Source organism: Neolamprologus brichardi, chromosome 18, assembly GCF_056152115.1.
Source record: "Neolamprologus brichardi isolate AB-2024 chromosome 18, ASM5615211v1, whole genome shotgun sequence".
NCBI lineage: Eukaryota > Metazoa > Chordata > Actinopteri > Cichliformes > Cichlidae > Neolamprologus > Neolamprologus brichardi.
Window position 1 is genome coordinate 25,002,898 of NC_142121.1, and position 17,040 is coordinate 25,019,937.

The 17,040-nt window shown below is 38.6% G+C and overlaps 1 protein-coding gene across 1 annotated transcript; it reads right to left on the reverse strand.

Moving 5' to 3' along the window:
• Positions 1-1,291: 1,291 nt before the first annotated feature.
• On the reverse strand, positions 1,292-7,819 carry LOC118453917 (GRAM domain-containing protein 2A-like). Its single transcript, XM_035906057.2, has 12 exons — positions 7,779-7,819; positions 7,012-7,155; positions 6,833-6,875; positions 6,182-6,251; positions 5,825-5,928; positions 5,410-5,496; positions 3,944-4,015; positions 3,778-3,837; positions 3,582-3,672; positions 3,394-3,435; positions 3,209-3,290; positions 1,292-1,406 (listed from the first exon to the last, which is right to left on the reverse strand). The coding sequence occupies exons 1-12, from the start codon at positions 7,817-7,819 to the stop codon at positions 1,292-1,294; spliced, it is 951 nt and encodes a 316-aa protein (XP_035761950.2).
• Between the last annotated feature and the right edge of the window lie 9,221 nt (positions 7,820-17,040).

Consider the following 17,040-nt stretch of genomic DNA (forward strand, 5'->3'; position numbering starts at 1 on the left):
CTACGGATTCCAGCAGTTCATGAGCGCAATATGGGGCCCTAAATTAATTCTTTAACATCAATTTAAATCAAGTAACAAATTGCTTCATTTATACTCTTCTTCATCTTCAGTTTGTTGTCAATGTTGCAGATTGTGTTGATTCCAGGAAAAAAAAAGAAGAAAAAGGACAGCCAACTACTGCTAGCTGAGCTCAGCCGTTTATCAGCCAGCAAATAAATATGGCTTCAGCAGACTGCCTCCATATGGCTCCATGCAGGAGAGCCTCCCCTCACTTTCTGATCAGTCAGCAGAGAATCAATGTGCTCCTAACAGAAAATATTGTCCTCCATCAGTCATCCATGTAGTTCACCACATGTGGCCTCGATTCAGACGCACCAACAGCATCTTCGCGCTGACCTCCGCCCTATGTAGAACATCGTGCTACCACAGGAGCTCCATGTCTACTCAGTTTGTGTGCAATACTGAACATTTCTTTGGACAAACAACAGTAGAACAATGGTACAGTATGTACAAAAAGGATCATAGCAGTCAAAGATCTCAGCCAACAGCTATGTTTCCTGGTACCTGGTTAAAATAAAACAAGGAGCAAGCATGAGACAGAGAGCAGTGGTGGGGCATGTACTAATCTTTTAACAAAGTAAAGTGGCAATCTTACTATATGAAAATGCAAATGAAACTCCCATGTGCTCGAAATGGTATGTAATAAAAAATACTGAAAATGTAAAAACAAAGTATTTAACTGCTTCAGGTTGACTCTAATTATAGATGCAAGCTGGTTAAAGTGGAGGTAATTTGAACTTAAAATGCGAGGTAGCTCAGCATCTAATTATGCCTCGTACAGCGTAATGACATGTTTTCCATGCACAAATCGACATCTAAACACAGCCTCACAAAATCAGAGCAAAAATAAAAAAGCTGAATATTTTCCTCTAAAATTTTAGAGGACATGTATCGATACATTTTGAGTATTTTGCCCATGTAACTTATTACATCCATTCCCATTACTAAAACAATTTAACTTCAATGAGATTCAGGCGTATTTTCCAGCCTGTTGCAAAGCATCATTTCACTGCCTACAGTTTAAAAGGCGTAATCCTGAGTGGGTGTGATTCTCCTTGGAAGTCTATTCTTTTCCTTGTGTTATTGTTAAGAACCAGTAAAACTGCTCTGCTCATGTCTGATCAGTAAAAGTCTCCAAAACTGGTTTGAGACATCTCACTTTTTTTCCCCCCCGGTCCTCAACAGATTTCTTTTTGTGGCTTCCCCTTTGCGTGCGCGTGCATGTGTCTACTCACTCTCTGTGATGTGAAGACCAGTCAGTCAAAGCTCCCAAAGAGTTCAGCTGCTCCTGCAGCGCTAAAATCCTTAGCCCGATGTATCCGGACACCAACAGGAGCAACACCAGCCTACAAACACCCACAGTAAAGTCTTGAATGTGTGTTGTGCAGGAAGAACTACAGCCTGAGAGTCTAGGATGAGTACATGTTGTACAGGACTAACAGCAGGATATCAGAGACTTGGATCTGTGTGCAGCCTTGATAACATTTCCACAACCAAGGTTTAGTTATTTGTCTTTCCTGGAGAGTTTGTAGCCATTCCAGTAAATCAGCATGAGAAAAAAAGCATGCCAAGATCCAGTAGATGTGTGAGTGCTTTTGCAGTTTTATACCTCAAAAACATGGATTTTGGTCTGCTGAAAAATTCTACATAAAGCAAAAGCTCATGGTCCTTTTTTCCCTTCAAACCTTCAGTGTTTTAGGATGTACAGTCAGTTTCAGTCAAACTCACGGCTGTGGCTAGAATCGTGTTGTCATGGACCCTGGGTTTTGCATTTTTATGTGATTTCTTCTGATTTTGAGAAGTGATTCATGTTTAATTATTTATAGTTTCCTGCTTTTACCCACTGAAAGTTGATTCTGTTCATCTGGACGTAACCTTTTCAGTGGGAGAAACGTTTCGTCACTCATCCAAGTGACGTCTTCAGTCTCTGCTGAGTGCAGGTTTCCCCAACCACTGATCAAAGACCTTGAGCAGTGGTTGCTGATCAGTGGTCATTGTGCAAATGTACTGTTTATAAGATTGGGGAAACCTGCAGTCAGTTGAGAGTAAAGAAGTCACTTGGATGAGCAGTGAAATGTTTCTCCCACCAAAAAAGTTACGTCCAGATGAACAGAATCAACTTTTTTGGATTTCCTTACCTGGATGATTGAGCATGCGTCAAGAAATCTTTTCCCTTTAGTTCCTAGTTGACCTAGATGACCTAGATGACCTCGGATTAATTAGTTCCCTTTTTGTGTTCCCATCCTGTTCCTTCAGTCTTGTCTGTATGTTTGTCTTTTTGTTTCACTTTAATCTGATCTCCCCGTACAGTTGTGTCTCTTGTTTCCTGTTGTATTTTGCTTATCTTATTTCTCTGTGTCATGTTTCACGTTTTACTTCCTTTGTCTTGTTTTCTTGATTAGTTTCAGCTGCCCTCCCACCTGTTTCCACTCCCCTCATTATTATAGTTAACTAAATACGGAGGAAATATCCTGGGTTTTATTATCTGTTAGTTCGGTAAAAACTTTAATACGGCTTTCCTGATGAGACGTTGATTGATGCCTTTATTGAGACAAGACTGTGAGGGAACTGTTTTCAAAACGTTCCGTGTCTTTATTGTAATACCTGCACTGATTTTCCTAAATCTCACCTCTGACATATGTCACTCATACAAGATAAAACTAAGACTGAAATGGATAAAAACTACACTAAAGGTAAACATTAAAAAAGAATAAAAAAAATAACTGAAAGGTGAAAATCTACGCTGGAAACTAAACTGAAATCAAAACAAAAAGTCAAAACCAAAGAAAAATAAAAGCTAATTAGAAAATGTGAAACTATAATAAGTCCCTGGATGTTGTGTTTCCTTACCCTGTGTTGTCCCTAAAGATCTTTTTGCACTCTTGTGTATTACCAGCGATAAAGCTGATTTTTGAATTTATTCCTGTTTCCCTGAGTCCTGCATTCTGGTCCACAATCTGCCTTCCACATAGTTGGTCTATTACACAGAAGCTGGGTGAAGGCGCCGTGTTTAAATTTCTAATCTCCTTCCACATCGTTACTGTTGAGATGACCCTAATGGTACATCACTTTTTCTTCCTTCTACAAAGAAACTGCTGACTACAGATTTCAAGCAGTATTTATCTATGAATCTGAAAACTATACTCACAACACCATGTAGATGTGGAAGACAACACTGAGAGTCTTAATTTCTGGCAGTTGTGCAATGAACCTCCAAATCCACAGTCCAGCTGACATAGACCAAAAAAAAAATAAAAAAAAATTAATACTTGTTCTATAATCACACGACTCTGTATGGCCGCAACATGTGTGTGTTTGTATTTGAATACACACCTCTGTCTTCTTCATCTATTACGCTGTTGGCTGTGCTGGGGCCTGAAAAGACATTAAGACAAGTAAGCTCAGCAATTAAACCCCTTAATGTAATTATTTCAAATAGAAAAGTGAACTTTAACAGTTAAAGTCAAAATCATTAAGCGGTGATGATCACCCATCAGTGCCCTTTAGTGTCTTTCCTTTACCTTCACTGGACGTCTGAAGAAAGCTGGTATCAAGAGAGTCACTGCTTGGAAAATCTACACGGTCGTCCAAACTGGAAAAACTGGAGAATTGCTGACAAAGAGAGAGATGCCATAAGATAATTTATCACTACGCAGTATGGCGAGATAGTCGTTAAGCTGCTATAAGATTCCTGCAGCTGCTGAGCGTCAGACCTACCGGATTGTGAGCTTCGTTCTCTGCAACGGCCAGATGAAGGCTGCTGTTTACAGCCTCCGCCTGTTCGAAACAAATGAAAAACAAGTTGAGAAAAAAACAACAGCTCGTGTTAGTCTGAGAAATGATGCCTGCACCAGCATGTGTGTCCGGGGAGCGGCAGCAGTACCTGCGCATATGAGCACACACTTTGGAGGATTTTGTAACACTTCTCACGGTTCCTCAAAGACACAAACGAGTACTGAGGGAGAGAAAACAAACAAGCAGAGGAAAGGTTTAAATCTGGAACTCCTTAAACTCAGTGTTTCCCCAGAAAGTTAATCTGCAATGTCAGCTCGACAAGCTGTCAGGCTCACTGCAGGAGGCCCGATCACAGTTAACACACTGTCCATCATTTCCTTTTACCAGCTGCTAAACCAACTGGTACATTTGTGTCAAGTCAAGAATGAACACTTATTTTTGGAGATCTCGTCATTTGTAAATAAATGAATGCTACCAGATTGTTTATAGTCGATGCTACATTGTGCTGCTGGTTTCTAAATGAATTTTGCGCGTACACAGTCGACAAAGTAAAACACATATTAAGCGACACATAATACACATTATAAAAGGTAAAAACTACACAACAAGCAGTCTGAGAAAACAAATGTCCACCAAGGCAGCTCACTCACTGAGCAGCGTTTACTTTTAAGGGAATAATATAGATTTTTCTGTACATTCATCTTGTTTTCTTTGTTCTTTTTAATCATACTTTAAGAATTTTGTAGTGCAGACTTCTGTTAATTGGCCTGTTGCAACCTATTTTAATTATTTTCATTGTTTTTTTATTTATTTGGAAATACTACATGTGTAATTTTTGTTTTATTGTTTAGTAAAATTCATTTACCCATTAATTACCAAATATAAAGTGAAAAAAGTTTTGTATTTAAACGGTTATAACCTGTTATTCTAATGTACGTAAGAAAGTCATAATAAAATTATGTCCTTGGTGGATGTAAGCCAAATTTTAAATGACTGTTAGCATGACCTCAGTCTACACCTCTACAGAGTTTGATCAGAATTCATTCAGAATTTTTTTGAGCTATTGTGTTTACAGACAGAATGACATGCACGCATGCAAAATGCTAACACAAGCATAACCTGTATGGTGGAGGTAACCAAAACCTCCCGATCATCCATGCTTACATGAATCAACTTAGCTGAACTCAAAAGTATCCAGTTAAAAAATTATGTTTTCAGTTTTTTGAGGCCCTGCGATAAACTGGTGACCTGCTTGAGGTGTACCCCGCCTCTCACCCTGTGGTAGCTGGGATAGGCTCCTGCACCCCCCTGCGACCCTGATAAGGATAAGTGGAGGAAAAGGGGTGGATGGAGTTCTTTGAGTTGTAGGTAAGAAGTTCAACAATAAAGAAAGGTTTCTGCTTTCACAACTATAATTCCCTTTAGATGTAAACTTCGTCATTGAGGCCAGAAACCCTGAGAGGGTTCCCCGTGATACTGAGCACCAAAGCAGCCAGCTTATTAGAGAGCAACTTAAGTTTCTGATAGCTTTTGATTTAAATACTTAACCGCAGAACTACACTTTACATCTGTGATGCAAAGATTCAACTGCTACTTTTAAAGGTGTGTGCTGACCTTCTCTTCAGCTGTTTGTATAGAAAGCATCGACAGGGCTGAGCCATGTTTCTTCACATCCTTTATGCTGGAAACAGGAATCACCACCTGCAATGTATGAATGGTAATGAGTGTGGTTTTCTTTAGAAACCTACAGAGCTCATTACAGTAAAATGACATGCCAAACATTCACAAAGTGAAACAAGCAGAAACAAACCCCAGAGCAAGTTGATGTGTCATTCTCTCTTCAGGTATGATAAATGCTAAAAATCCAAGTGAAATACCAGGATTTGGACTAGTAATTCTGACTGCTCCTCTGTATCTTTATCTAGAAAATCCAAATGATCTCCCTTTGATTGTAATTTTGCAGCTGGGAAAGTCCAAGTACTGCAGCTCCTGCCATCACATTTCAGTGTGTGGCGTAAGCTTGGGTTACCTTAGTGTCTTTGAGCAGCACAGATGAGTAGAAACACACATGGTTCTGAGAAACAAAGAGTTTTCCGTGATACAGCACTTCCTTCTGCAGGGAACACGTGAAAGCTGCAACAGATACACACAGTTTGAAGGCATTAGGTCACTGTTTCTAAGGTGATACCCACACAACACCAGAGCCATGACTGCTGAAACATTTACTGAAGCGTTTCAGCCGTGCAGTCACCCCAGACCGCTTGGAAAACAAAGCATTAAGTGGCACTTCATCTGGCAGCAAAGACGTCGGGGACACTCTGCGATGCCATTTCCATAATCAATATTCGCAAATGAGTTACAACCTCTGGACCTCAGCTCAGCTCACCGTGTGCCAGGCTGTCCCACACAGGAATCTCTGGAAACAGCTTGTTGAAGCTTTTATTGTACTTGAAGTACTGCAGGGAATAAAGAAACAAAAGGTTTTCCATTCAGACTTGTTTCAGATACAGAAGAAGAAGAATCAGGTTTGTTAACTGACTTGAGACCTGCACTCAGCATCAGTATACTAACTTTTGAGCTGCCAAGCTTGTCATCAAACATTTACTTATTTAAACCCTCCAGCAGTTAGAATTTGCTTAGTCTCTGGATACTTGGTAAATGGTCAATAATCAGCCTGCATTGAACTCGTGGCTCTAAATTGTCGACTTCCTCATTCATGTAGTTGATAACCATGTGTATCTGATGTGACATTGTAAAGCTTTCCCACCTGGGATGTCCGAAAATGCTACGAGGAACTAGCTTGAAACCCAGCCCTGAAGCAAGAAGATAAATAACAACCTAAAGGTAACCACAAAGCCCCTTAAATCCAAGTAGAGCGTCATATTCAGGAAGGTTTCTTGGATTCACTTTGTCACATTGCTTTCATGTTGGAGCATAATGCATTGCCACTGTAAAAACATGATTCATGGCCGCCTCAGTTCCTGTGCTGTGAATAAAAGGGAACAAGAAGGAGCAGGGTAAAGGGAAGCGGGCTTACGTGATCATCTGATCGCTGAAGATTCTCTGCTATGGTCTGCTCTCTGATGACACAAAGGCACAATAGTAACACAAATGAGATAAGGATGTTTTCAGGGAGATATCTGACAGTCTGTGCAGCTTTAACATTTTAAACCATCCAATACTTAGTAAATACTTAGTGATGAAGGAAGACTCTACCTCAGGGCCATGTTGGAGTCAAGGCTGTGATTTAGTTGGCCCCCCAGTTGTACTGCGTCCAGCATCGTGCTCTGTTTATCTTTCTTTGTACTAGATGTAAAACTGCTTCTTCTCGTGCCAAAAATAACACCTCCTTCCACGATACTGTCCCAAGAGACCGGGATATAAATGTCAGACTGATGATCCAGCTTTTATATCACCCACAGACACAGAACACCAAAAAGGTAATGAAATCACAGCAAAATAGAAATGAATGCATTTCTCCCTGATGGATGGATGCCAGCTCCTGCATGCTGATGGGGAAAATGTTACAATCTTCAGCTATTTTGTTTGCATCAGTCACAGAATGACTTTTCACAGAGATGAATGGAGCTCATCAACAGGTACAAGAAAGATCTGTTTGCCATCAAAGCACTCTTGAACATTAACAAGGTACAAGAAAATAATATGCTGTTCCTACACTGTCTTCCAAGTCCTTGAGCAGCCTTTTAAGCACCAGCTGTGCCAACTTTCTGACTGTCTGCCTCTCAGACCGGTGGTTAGTCTGCTGTCTCCGGGCAACTGACTTGGCTCTCCGGAGGATGGTTTCAATTTTGCAAAAGCAGCCGCCACAAAGCCCGAGCACAATGAAAAACTGTACTCTACAGCTGGTAATTAGAGTAGCTTTTTGTTTTTACACTGTACGCTTAAAAAGTCAATATCACTGTCAACAAATAAAACATGTACATTAGGCACAAAGGAGGAAATGTGATAAGATAGATACTCACCCAGAGCTGTCCAGTGAGAATTTCCTGTTTCTCAGAGTCATGATGGAACATAAACAATTCCGGCTTGCGCACACACAAAGTCATACACTCGAATACATAGTGTAACTGTAAAACTTTATGTCTGTAATCCACGTTTACCAGCTCTGTGCAGGGCTTTGCTTCTCTTGTATTTCCTGGAAATGACTCTAAATCACCAAGGGCCAGGTGAACACAGGTGAGAAAAAAAAACGAAGGACAAAGACAGCCTCCTGACGGCTGCCTTTTAATGTTAACCAATTAGCTGTGAGAGGTGGAGCTTTGCATAACAAAACCAATCAGTGAAGGAAGGAGGAAAATCTACACTGATGCAGAGTTTGCTCCTCATAGGAAGATCTTTCTATGGGTGGCACTGTCTACGTTCACCCTTTGACTTAGAGACACACCTTCTAGACCCACACGCATCAGCACACACAATGAGAAGGTATGCAGAGACAACCGTCATGAGATTTAGATATGACAGTAACATTGTTGTCTGTCATCCAAAACCTTCAGCCTGCATAGATTAATATCACATGGAAAGAATGACTGACACACAGCAGAGCATCACTGTACCAACAGTAACTTAAAAAAGATACTGCCAACTGCCAGTGCTACCACTTTTGAAATCCTACGATGCTTACTTTTTGTGTTATTGCATTTACAGGATTTTCCCAAAAAATGGACTTCTGAACTTTAGGACACTGAGATTCAAACTTGTCTGAGATTTTAGTAGATACGCCTATGGTATCAATTTGAAAATCTTACACCGCCACGTTCTCCAGTTATTGCATTCACAAGATTTCTGAAAACCTGCCCTTTTTTTTTTGTCATCAACAATTTTTATTTATTTCATTTTAAACTTCAATAACAGAACTTAAGGATAACTACATAAATAAATAGTTTAAAAAACAAACAACAACAAAACAAAAAAAAACAAAAAAACAAAACAAAAAACAAAACACACACAAAAAAACCCAAAAACCAAAACAAAAGAAAGTTATCTTATTCTTTCTTCGCACACCAATCCCCACACCACCACTCTGTCATTACTCTTCTGTTCTTCAAGTTACAGAAAGCCAGCTTGTAAAGGGGGACCAAATACAATCATATTGATGCAATTTGTCTAATAAACCATAAGTCACTTTTTCGTAAGACGCCAACTTAGCCATTGTCTTTAGCCACTCTTCATAGGGAGGGGGGTTCTTTTTCCGCCAATGTCTTAGCAGGACCCGTTTGGCCGTAGTAAGAGCCAAAATAATCCATCTTTTTGTATAACTGGAAAAATCTCCATCAGAAAGTTCTGTGGTTATACCAAGTATGGACAGTTTTGGAGAGATACCAAATCTCCTTTTTAAAACACTGAAAATTACCTCCATTATATTTTCCCACCAATCCCGAAGTGCCGAACAGCTCCATAAAATATGTAAAATCGAAGCATTTTGACCATCACATCTCCAACATTCGTCCGTAGAGGCCAGGTTCCATTTATACAATTGTTGTGGTGTTCGATGCCACCTATGGATTATCTTAAGTTGAATAAATCTACTGCCTGTTTCTTTATACATAGTATTAACATTTTGAAAACATGAATCCCATTCAACTGAAGATATGTCCAATGCCATGTCCTGGGCCCAGTAGCCCTTAACTTTAAGGAGAGGGTCAGCTGACTGTTCTTGCAATAAGTGATAAATCGTAGAGGTAATGCCTTTACCCAAGGGTGATCTTGAGAACAGGACTTCCACAGGGCTGCCCACAGGACAACTCAAGGGGGTTCACTGCCACTTCGATAATGAACTATGTATTTGGACATATCTCCAGAATTGATTACGCTGCAACTTATATAACTCCACAATTTTATCAAAGCTTAAAAAACATTTAGTCCCACAGTCAAATAAATCTGATACATTAAGGATGCCTGCTTTACGTCACGGTAACCAGTCAACTGATGTCCCTCCAATTAAAATTATTTTATTCCCAAAGGTGGCTTAAGGTGATTTAATAAAGTCCCAGCGACCTGCCCTATGTAATTTACACCACAATGTCTTCGCATTTGCAATTATAGGATGGGTAGTTTTATGACTGGTATCAAACAGCTCCCTCCAAGGAGAAATACCGCCATTAACTGCCGTCTCTATATGGGACCAGATGGGTTTAACTGGTGCAGTAGGTAACCAAGCTCTAAGTTGTTTCACGTTCATCACCCAATAATACCATTGGAAATTAGGCAATGAAAAACCTCCTTGTTTTGTACTTGCTTGAAGTTTTCTAATACGATTTTCCTGAAACGATGTGGTGAGCTACCCCAAAGAAACTGCCGGATCAAAAAGTCTAGATCTTTGAAATACTTATCTGGAATGTGTAATGGAATATTAGATAAAATATTAAAGATCATGGGTGCAGTCATCATCTTAATACAACTAATTTTACCCCATATTGTGAGACGCACTCTGGACCATCTACCAAATTCCATTTTTATTCTTTCAAACATTGGCTCCATATTTGCTCAAACCATCTTAGTGTAATCCGAGGTAATTTGTATCCCCAAATACCTCAAACCATTCACGGACGTCCGAAACTCCCACTGTTTAAATAAAGTATGAGGGCAGTGTCCTGACATAGGCATTGCCTCTGATTTATCCCAGTTGACGCGATACCCTGAAAGCAGCGTAAAGCTTTCTATACATTCTAATAGGGCTGGAATTGACTACCCAGGCTGGGTCATAAGTAACAACATATTATCTGCATATAATAGAAGCTTATGTTGATTATTACCCATCGAAATTCCAAATATATTTACATTATTTCTCAGTTTTTGTGCCAAAGGCTCTATAGCAATTACAAAAAGACCGGGGCTAAGGGGACAGCCCTGTCTTGTGGATCTCTGTAAAAGGAATAGGTCTGATATGAGCCCATTCGTCAATACTCGCGCTGAAGGCGAATCATATAATATCTTTATCCACCTAATAAAATTGTCACCAAAACCAAACTTTTCTAATGTCTTAAACAGATAATCCCACTCAACACAATCAAAAGCTTTTGCAGCATCCAGCGATAGGGCCACTGTTGGATATACTGAATCATATACATAATTTTGCAAATTAACCAACCGCCTAATATGTGAACCATAGCGGTTTGGAACAAAACCAGATTGGTCTGCATGAAGTATTTCTGCCATTACTACTTTTAATCGACCCGCTAAGACCTTTGCCAAGATTTTTTGGTCAGAATTCAGCAAAGATATGGGGCGGTAACCACTTGGGTCTAAAGGGTCTTTCCCAGTTTTAAGAATAAATGTTATAAGTCTAGAGTGCATTGACTGAGGTAATGAGCCTACTTTGAACGCCTCATTATAAACATCGAGCAACAGGGGACTTAACATATCCTCAAATGCTCTATAGAAATCCAATGGTAACCCATCTAATCCTGGAGCTTTATTAAGTGGCATACTGTTTGCACGGGTAATCTCCTCCACTGTAATTGGAGCATCTATTATCTGCTGGTCAGTAGTAGAAAGCTGTGGCAGGTTTAAATCAGTAAAACCTGCCCTTTAACCTTAAGGCCAAGGTGTGCAAGGTGTCCAAAACTTGTCCAAGATTTTTGGTAAGAGAATTTTGAAAAATGTGAAAATCCTAGGTAACTTTCTTTTTGAATTATTGCATTCAGAAGATTTTCAGAAAAGAGATTTGAAGATTTTTAGTCGATGCACCCATCGTATAAATACCGCAAAAATCTCCAAGCCTATCTACATTAAAATGTTATTGGCCTTACTTTTTCGTTTTTCTTTCTCAAACTCGAGTCAAACATAATCTTCAGAAAGTCATGTCTCCTTTCCTATAACATACCTGCAACTTAGGCAGTTAAGGAAAATCCATAATATGATCCAAAAAGGCCCAAAAAGCACAGTGTACTATATGTAACATGAAGAAATACTGTTTGATTTTCCACAAAATTACACAGTGCTCAAAATGACTATACTACTTTGTATTATTAGTGTCTCCTTTCCTGTAAAATACCCAGTTTAGATACAACTTAAAATTAGTTATGCACAACTTAAATTTACTTACTGCATAATTATTTCCTTGTTTCTTGTAAAAATCGGACTTGTTCCAGTGTACCCACCTTTTAAATATAAGGTACGTATAATTACCAGGGAGTTATACCAGGTAGTTAAATGGAAGACACGATTATAAAGTGTTACCAAATCATTTGGTCTTGAAGTAATGAAAAAGTAGAATTGCTGATGCTTGCTAACTTTTCCTTAAGAGTCTAAAAGAAAAAGCTCAACACTTTAATTAGTAATTTACAGCACAGGACTGTGGGTGATTTATGAATGTTGTTGCTAAAGGTGATTTAAAGACTGCAAAAGCTGAAGCTAGCGCCTTTTTCCTGTTGTACATGATTCATTTGCTGTGTGTTTAATTTATATTGTTGTGTTTAGTTCATTAGTTACTGCACACTGTTCTTCCAATGGCACAGTTGATTTCACTGCACATTATCTAATAGGATGACAAATAATTTTTTGATAAAAGTCATTTTGTACAGTTGTAAATAAAGTCCCTCTCTACCACCGTAACAGGTGACATTACACGTCTCCATTCATTTTCTTAATAGCATATCCAAGTTAGGGTGCAGGGGGACCTGGGGCCAGAGGCAGACATATTGTATTTAAGTTGAATTTTCTTGAAATTAGCATTTATTTGAGTTTTATTTTTATGATAAATTTGTACTTTTACTCCCTACATTTTATCAGAAATGTTGGGTTTGTTTTTCCACAATAAATAAATAAATACAAACAAATTATATATATGTATGTAAAAGTAGCAAGGTGGCAGGTAATTTTTCTAATAGCTCAGCAAATCTGGGCAAACACGCAACCTGTTTGTGTACAAAGGTGAAGTTAAAAGTAAAGGTTCTGCTCCTGTAGTTCCCAGACAGAGAAAAGAATGTGAGATAAAATCACTCCGAGATGGAGAAAGATATCAGAAAGACAAAAGAGGAAGACGCGAGATTATTTTTAAATGTAAGCACTACTCATTTAGGGTTTTTTTATGGATATCGAAGCTACACAAGATTTGTTGCTGAAGTTATGTTGTTTATACGGTGAACCTGCAAAACAAATTGAAGTATACTAACGTATTATTTTTTAAAGACTGCATGAAAATTCCAGGCAGTTTAGCACAGGCGGAGGTATTGTGGCAAAGTTTACACTTATGCATTGTGTGAGACTTGTGCAGAGTGTCTGTGGTGTTCATGGTCAGAGTTAGGTTACATTTAGATTCACTCACTGAATTCCACCTGTATATTAGCTTTATACTGTCTGGAGGCTAAAAATCAGCCGTGTTAGCTCATGCAACATCTTTCTTTCTTTTTTAAATTAATGTTATTCAAAAAAGTGCTGTGTACAGTATTATCAGTATTGCCATTTGATGCATTGTACCAGAGTTAGCTGATAGCTAATTTCCATGCATGATTACACGTACAATAGATCACCATAATAAAATATCATTAAAAAAAATCGACTTTGTTCACATTGGAAATTACTGTAGCTGTTTCTAACTGTTTTTCTCCATCTGCCAAACCCCACTTTAACCTCTGGGTCTATTAGTTTTTCTATTTTAGCTTTGGAGGGAAGGTCACCCATCTACAATGCAGGCAATAGCAAAAATAGTTTGTTCCTTTTTTAAGTTTCTCTGCTTGTGTTCCACGCAACAGATGTTCAAGCTGGGTGCATTCATTAGAATTGGATCTAAGTTGCATTAATATTAATGTGACATGAGGTTCAGATGGCTTGGCAAATAAATAAAGATCAACTTTTTCTTGTATACTTTCAGTACTTCTTTACTTTGACTTGAGTGAACAAGTTGAATCAGTTTTACCATTTTTTTTTATTTTAAGTCCATCTCACAGGGCTAATACCACACACACCTAAAGCCAATTTAAAATACCAAATTAAAGCAGCATGATTCTGGAATATGGGACAAAAGTGGTGCAGACACAGAGAGAACTCACACAGAGAGGAGCCAAGCAGAAGGCTTCAGCTGCTGTTGGGAAATCGCACTAACCTCTGCACCCCGGTGCCATCTGCAGACCACCTTGCAAATTAATGAAATATTAGATTGTCAAAAACAACTGTGCTCTTCTGCATCGCGGCATATTTTTAAAATGCGAGAGGGGGAAAGCACAGGTGTAAATAATGAAGCAATGTTTTCTTAATAAGATGTTGTAATGATACAGAGCCACAACCTCTGAGAACTGAAACAAAAGTGTCTGCTCTGACAGAGGATCTTAGGAAATCTCTTTGTTTTTGTATACGAGTTCAAAAATGAAAATAAAGGTTATACAGTTGCATTTTCTATTAATATGCAACACACTTTAGTATTTATTTCACCCACTTATGTACTGCATGTACATGCAGAGTGATACTGCGTATTATGGAAGCAGTGAAGAAGTTCTTGCGGTAGAAGACTGTTTCTGTTATGAAGTATAAAATCAACTCAGGTTAAAGATCTTTGTTTGGTTTTCTTTTCCTTCCTCCTCCACTGAGCAGCCAGTTTGTTTTTTGATGATCAGATTTTCCTTAGTGATAACTGCTATAAAAAGAAAGGTAAGCAAAGAAATTGTGTAAACATAAAAGTTTTAATTTAACTGAGTGTTTTTTTTAACTTGTACAGTTTATGAGTTTTTAAAATGTGCCGACAGAAAAACGCTATGTACAATTAATGTCAATCAGAGTGAAATTAAATTCAAGCATATGTGTTTAAATAATTCACATAATAGGAATTTTTCAGCCCTAACGCTGACACCATCACGGGTGCTCCACACTGACTGCTGTGACTCGTCTGTAGGTGTGGAACCAACTGGGGCACAAAACCGTTTACAGGTAAATAATGTTGATTTTGTAACATTACCTGACGTGTTTTAACACATCTCATCAAGGACGTGCACCAGCTTGGAGTCATGAAAGCGCATGTGAACATGCCTTTTATGGACAGAACAATGCATTTCTTGACTTTCCCTTTCTGTTCCTCTGTGCAACATTTAACAGCAGTGAGGGGTTGGCTTTTAGAGAGATTTTTGAGGAAATAGTAAGATAACTTACATTTTGCCCCGTCTGATAAGAAACAGTGTAAGATGCAGCAGCTGTTCATATCAGACCGATAACAGTCAGGAACAATGAGGATGGCAGGCAGATTTTGCCTTTAGTCTAGACGTCAGACAGCCTAGGACAGTCAGGTTCGTGAGCATTAGTGAACAGCAGTTGATAATCTCTTTGTGCATGGCATGTGCTTTGAAAACAGACCCTATCACTAATGCGACGAGCAACATTCCTGATGAAAGGAAAGTAGTCTGTCCAGCCCTGGTTCTCGTCACTAACTGCCATAAATTCTGGTTTGTTCAATCCATATTTTTGACAGGTGGCTTTAAATGGATGGGGTGAGGAATGAAAGACATTTTTTTTATGAGTAAATTTTTTTATTTTTGACTATTTAGAAGAACTGGGGGTATCTTAAATATAATTTTTATGTTAAAAGTTTAATTTTAACTGAATAAAATTCCATTTAAAATACCTGAAACGCAGTTCTGTTCATTGTTAGTCTGGTTTAAATTCCCAACAGACACATCAAAATCTCTATTTTTAACTATTTAACTGTTTGTGTTTAAATGGTCTTGTTACTGCATGTGACAGATTTGTGGCATCCATGTATTGTTTAAAATCATTAAGATCTGATTCTCAAACACTCCTGACCATCCTGAGGTCGGGGCTCGTGCCTTTGCAGTCGTTACACTGAAACTCTGGAAAAACAAACATTTCTGTCAAACTTTTAGAAACTGCTGATTTCTGGAATGGTGATTGGACGATTGGTTGTTCCAATCACCAATTCCAATCATTAGTTATTCCATGTAAACATTGTGAATGTGTGTGGCATACATTTTTCACAAACCTGAATATTCTTGTTATGTTAGTATAAAGCACTTTGGTTTTACATGTGCTATAGGAATAAAATTTACTTGCCTACTTAATTTTATCAAGTAAGAAACCTGTGATGTGACAACAGTTATAGATTTTTATAATGAACATTGTCACTACTGAGCTATAGAGATGATATATTAGATATAATGTATTAGAACTGTATAGAGTCAAAGCCTTATGGATACGTGAACTTGGGATTATAACATTTCAAACTTGTCGCTGAGCTTAAATAGTCAAACGTCAAAGTTTAAAAAAAATTAATTGTTAATATTTAGAGTTAATCCTTTGAAAAAACTCATTAATAAACCTCGATACTGAAGATGTAGAGGTGGCTGAGGCTCAGGAACGAGGTAGGTAGACTAAAATTAAGAATATTGGTCAACGTCAAATTGTGCCTCATGCATTCATTCTTATAGGTAAGATAAAGAGCTACATGAATACGTATCTGAATGCATGAATATTCTTTGTTTTGCTGAAAACCCTCTGAGTGGTTAGTAAGACTAGAAAGTGCATACATGTTCACCGGCCACTTTATTGGGTTTACTTGCGCTTTAACGCAAACATCTAATCAGCCAATCACATGGCAGCAATTTGATGCATTTCGGTGTGCATACGGGATCATGAAGCTCAGACTGAGCAACAGAATGGGGAAGTGAGCTGATTTTAAGTGGCGGACCAGTTTGTCTGGCACCAGTGCAGAACAACTGTTGATCTGCTGAGATTTTCCCACAAAAACACAGAGAGTACCGAGTAAGTGAGCTCCAGTTCTCTGAGCCAAAATCCCTTGTTGATGTCAGAAGTCAGAGAAGAATCAGTACATTGTTTTGAGCTGATAGGAAGGCAACAGTACTTGAGCCCTTTGTACCAACTGATCATCATTTAAACAACCACAAGGAAGGTGGAGCTAATGAAGTGACCAATCAGTGTAAACGGTCGTCTCTTTCTCTCAGTTTGGATAGGGCAACATTTTCAGTCAACCATCTGCCCTTTTTACATTCAGGCAGGGCTTTTTGCTTGATTAGCACAAAAAGTACCTCCAAGACCAAGAACTCACCTGCAATTTTTCAAGATTTTAGTAAAACCTGAAGCTAAAGAATTTTGTACATTTTGAGTGGAAAAAGGAGGCTAAACCGAATCCAAACAGATTCTCTGTTTGTGTGTGCACTACTGAAGAGTAGGTGCAGCTACTTTGGCCCCATCTAGTGATCGAAGAGTGAATCACACCAAAGAGCTACCACCCCACCCCCACAAGAATCAAGCAGCTCATTGTGC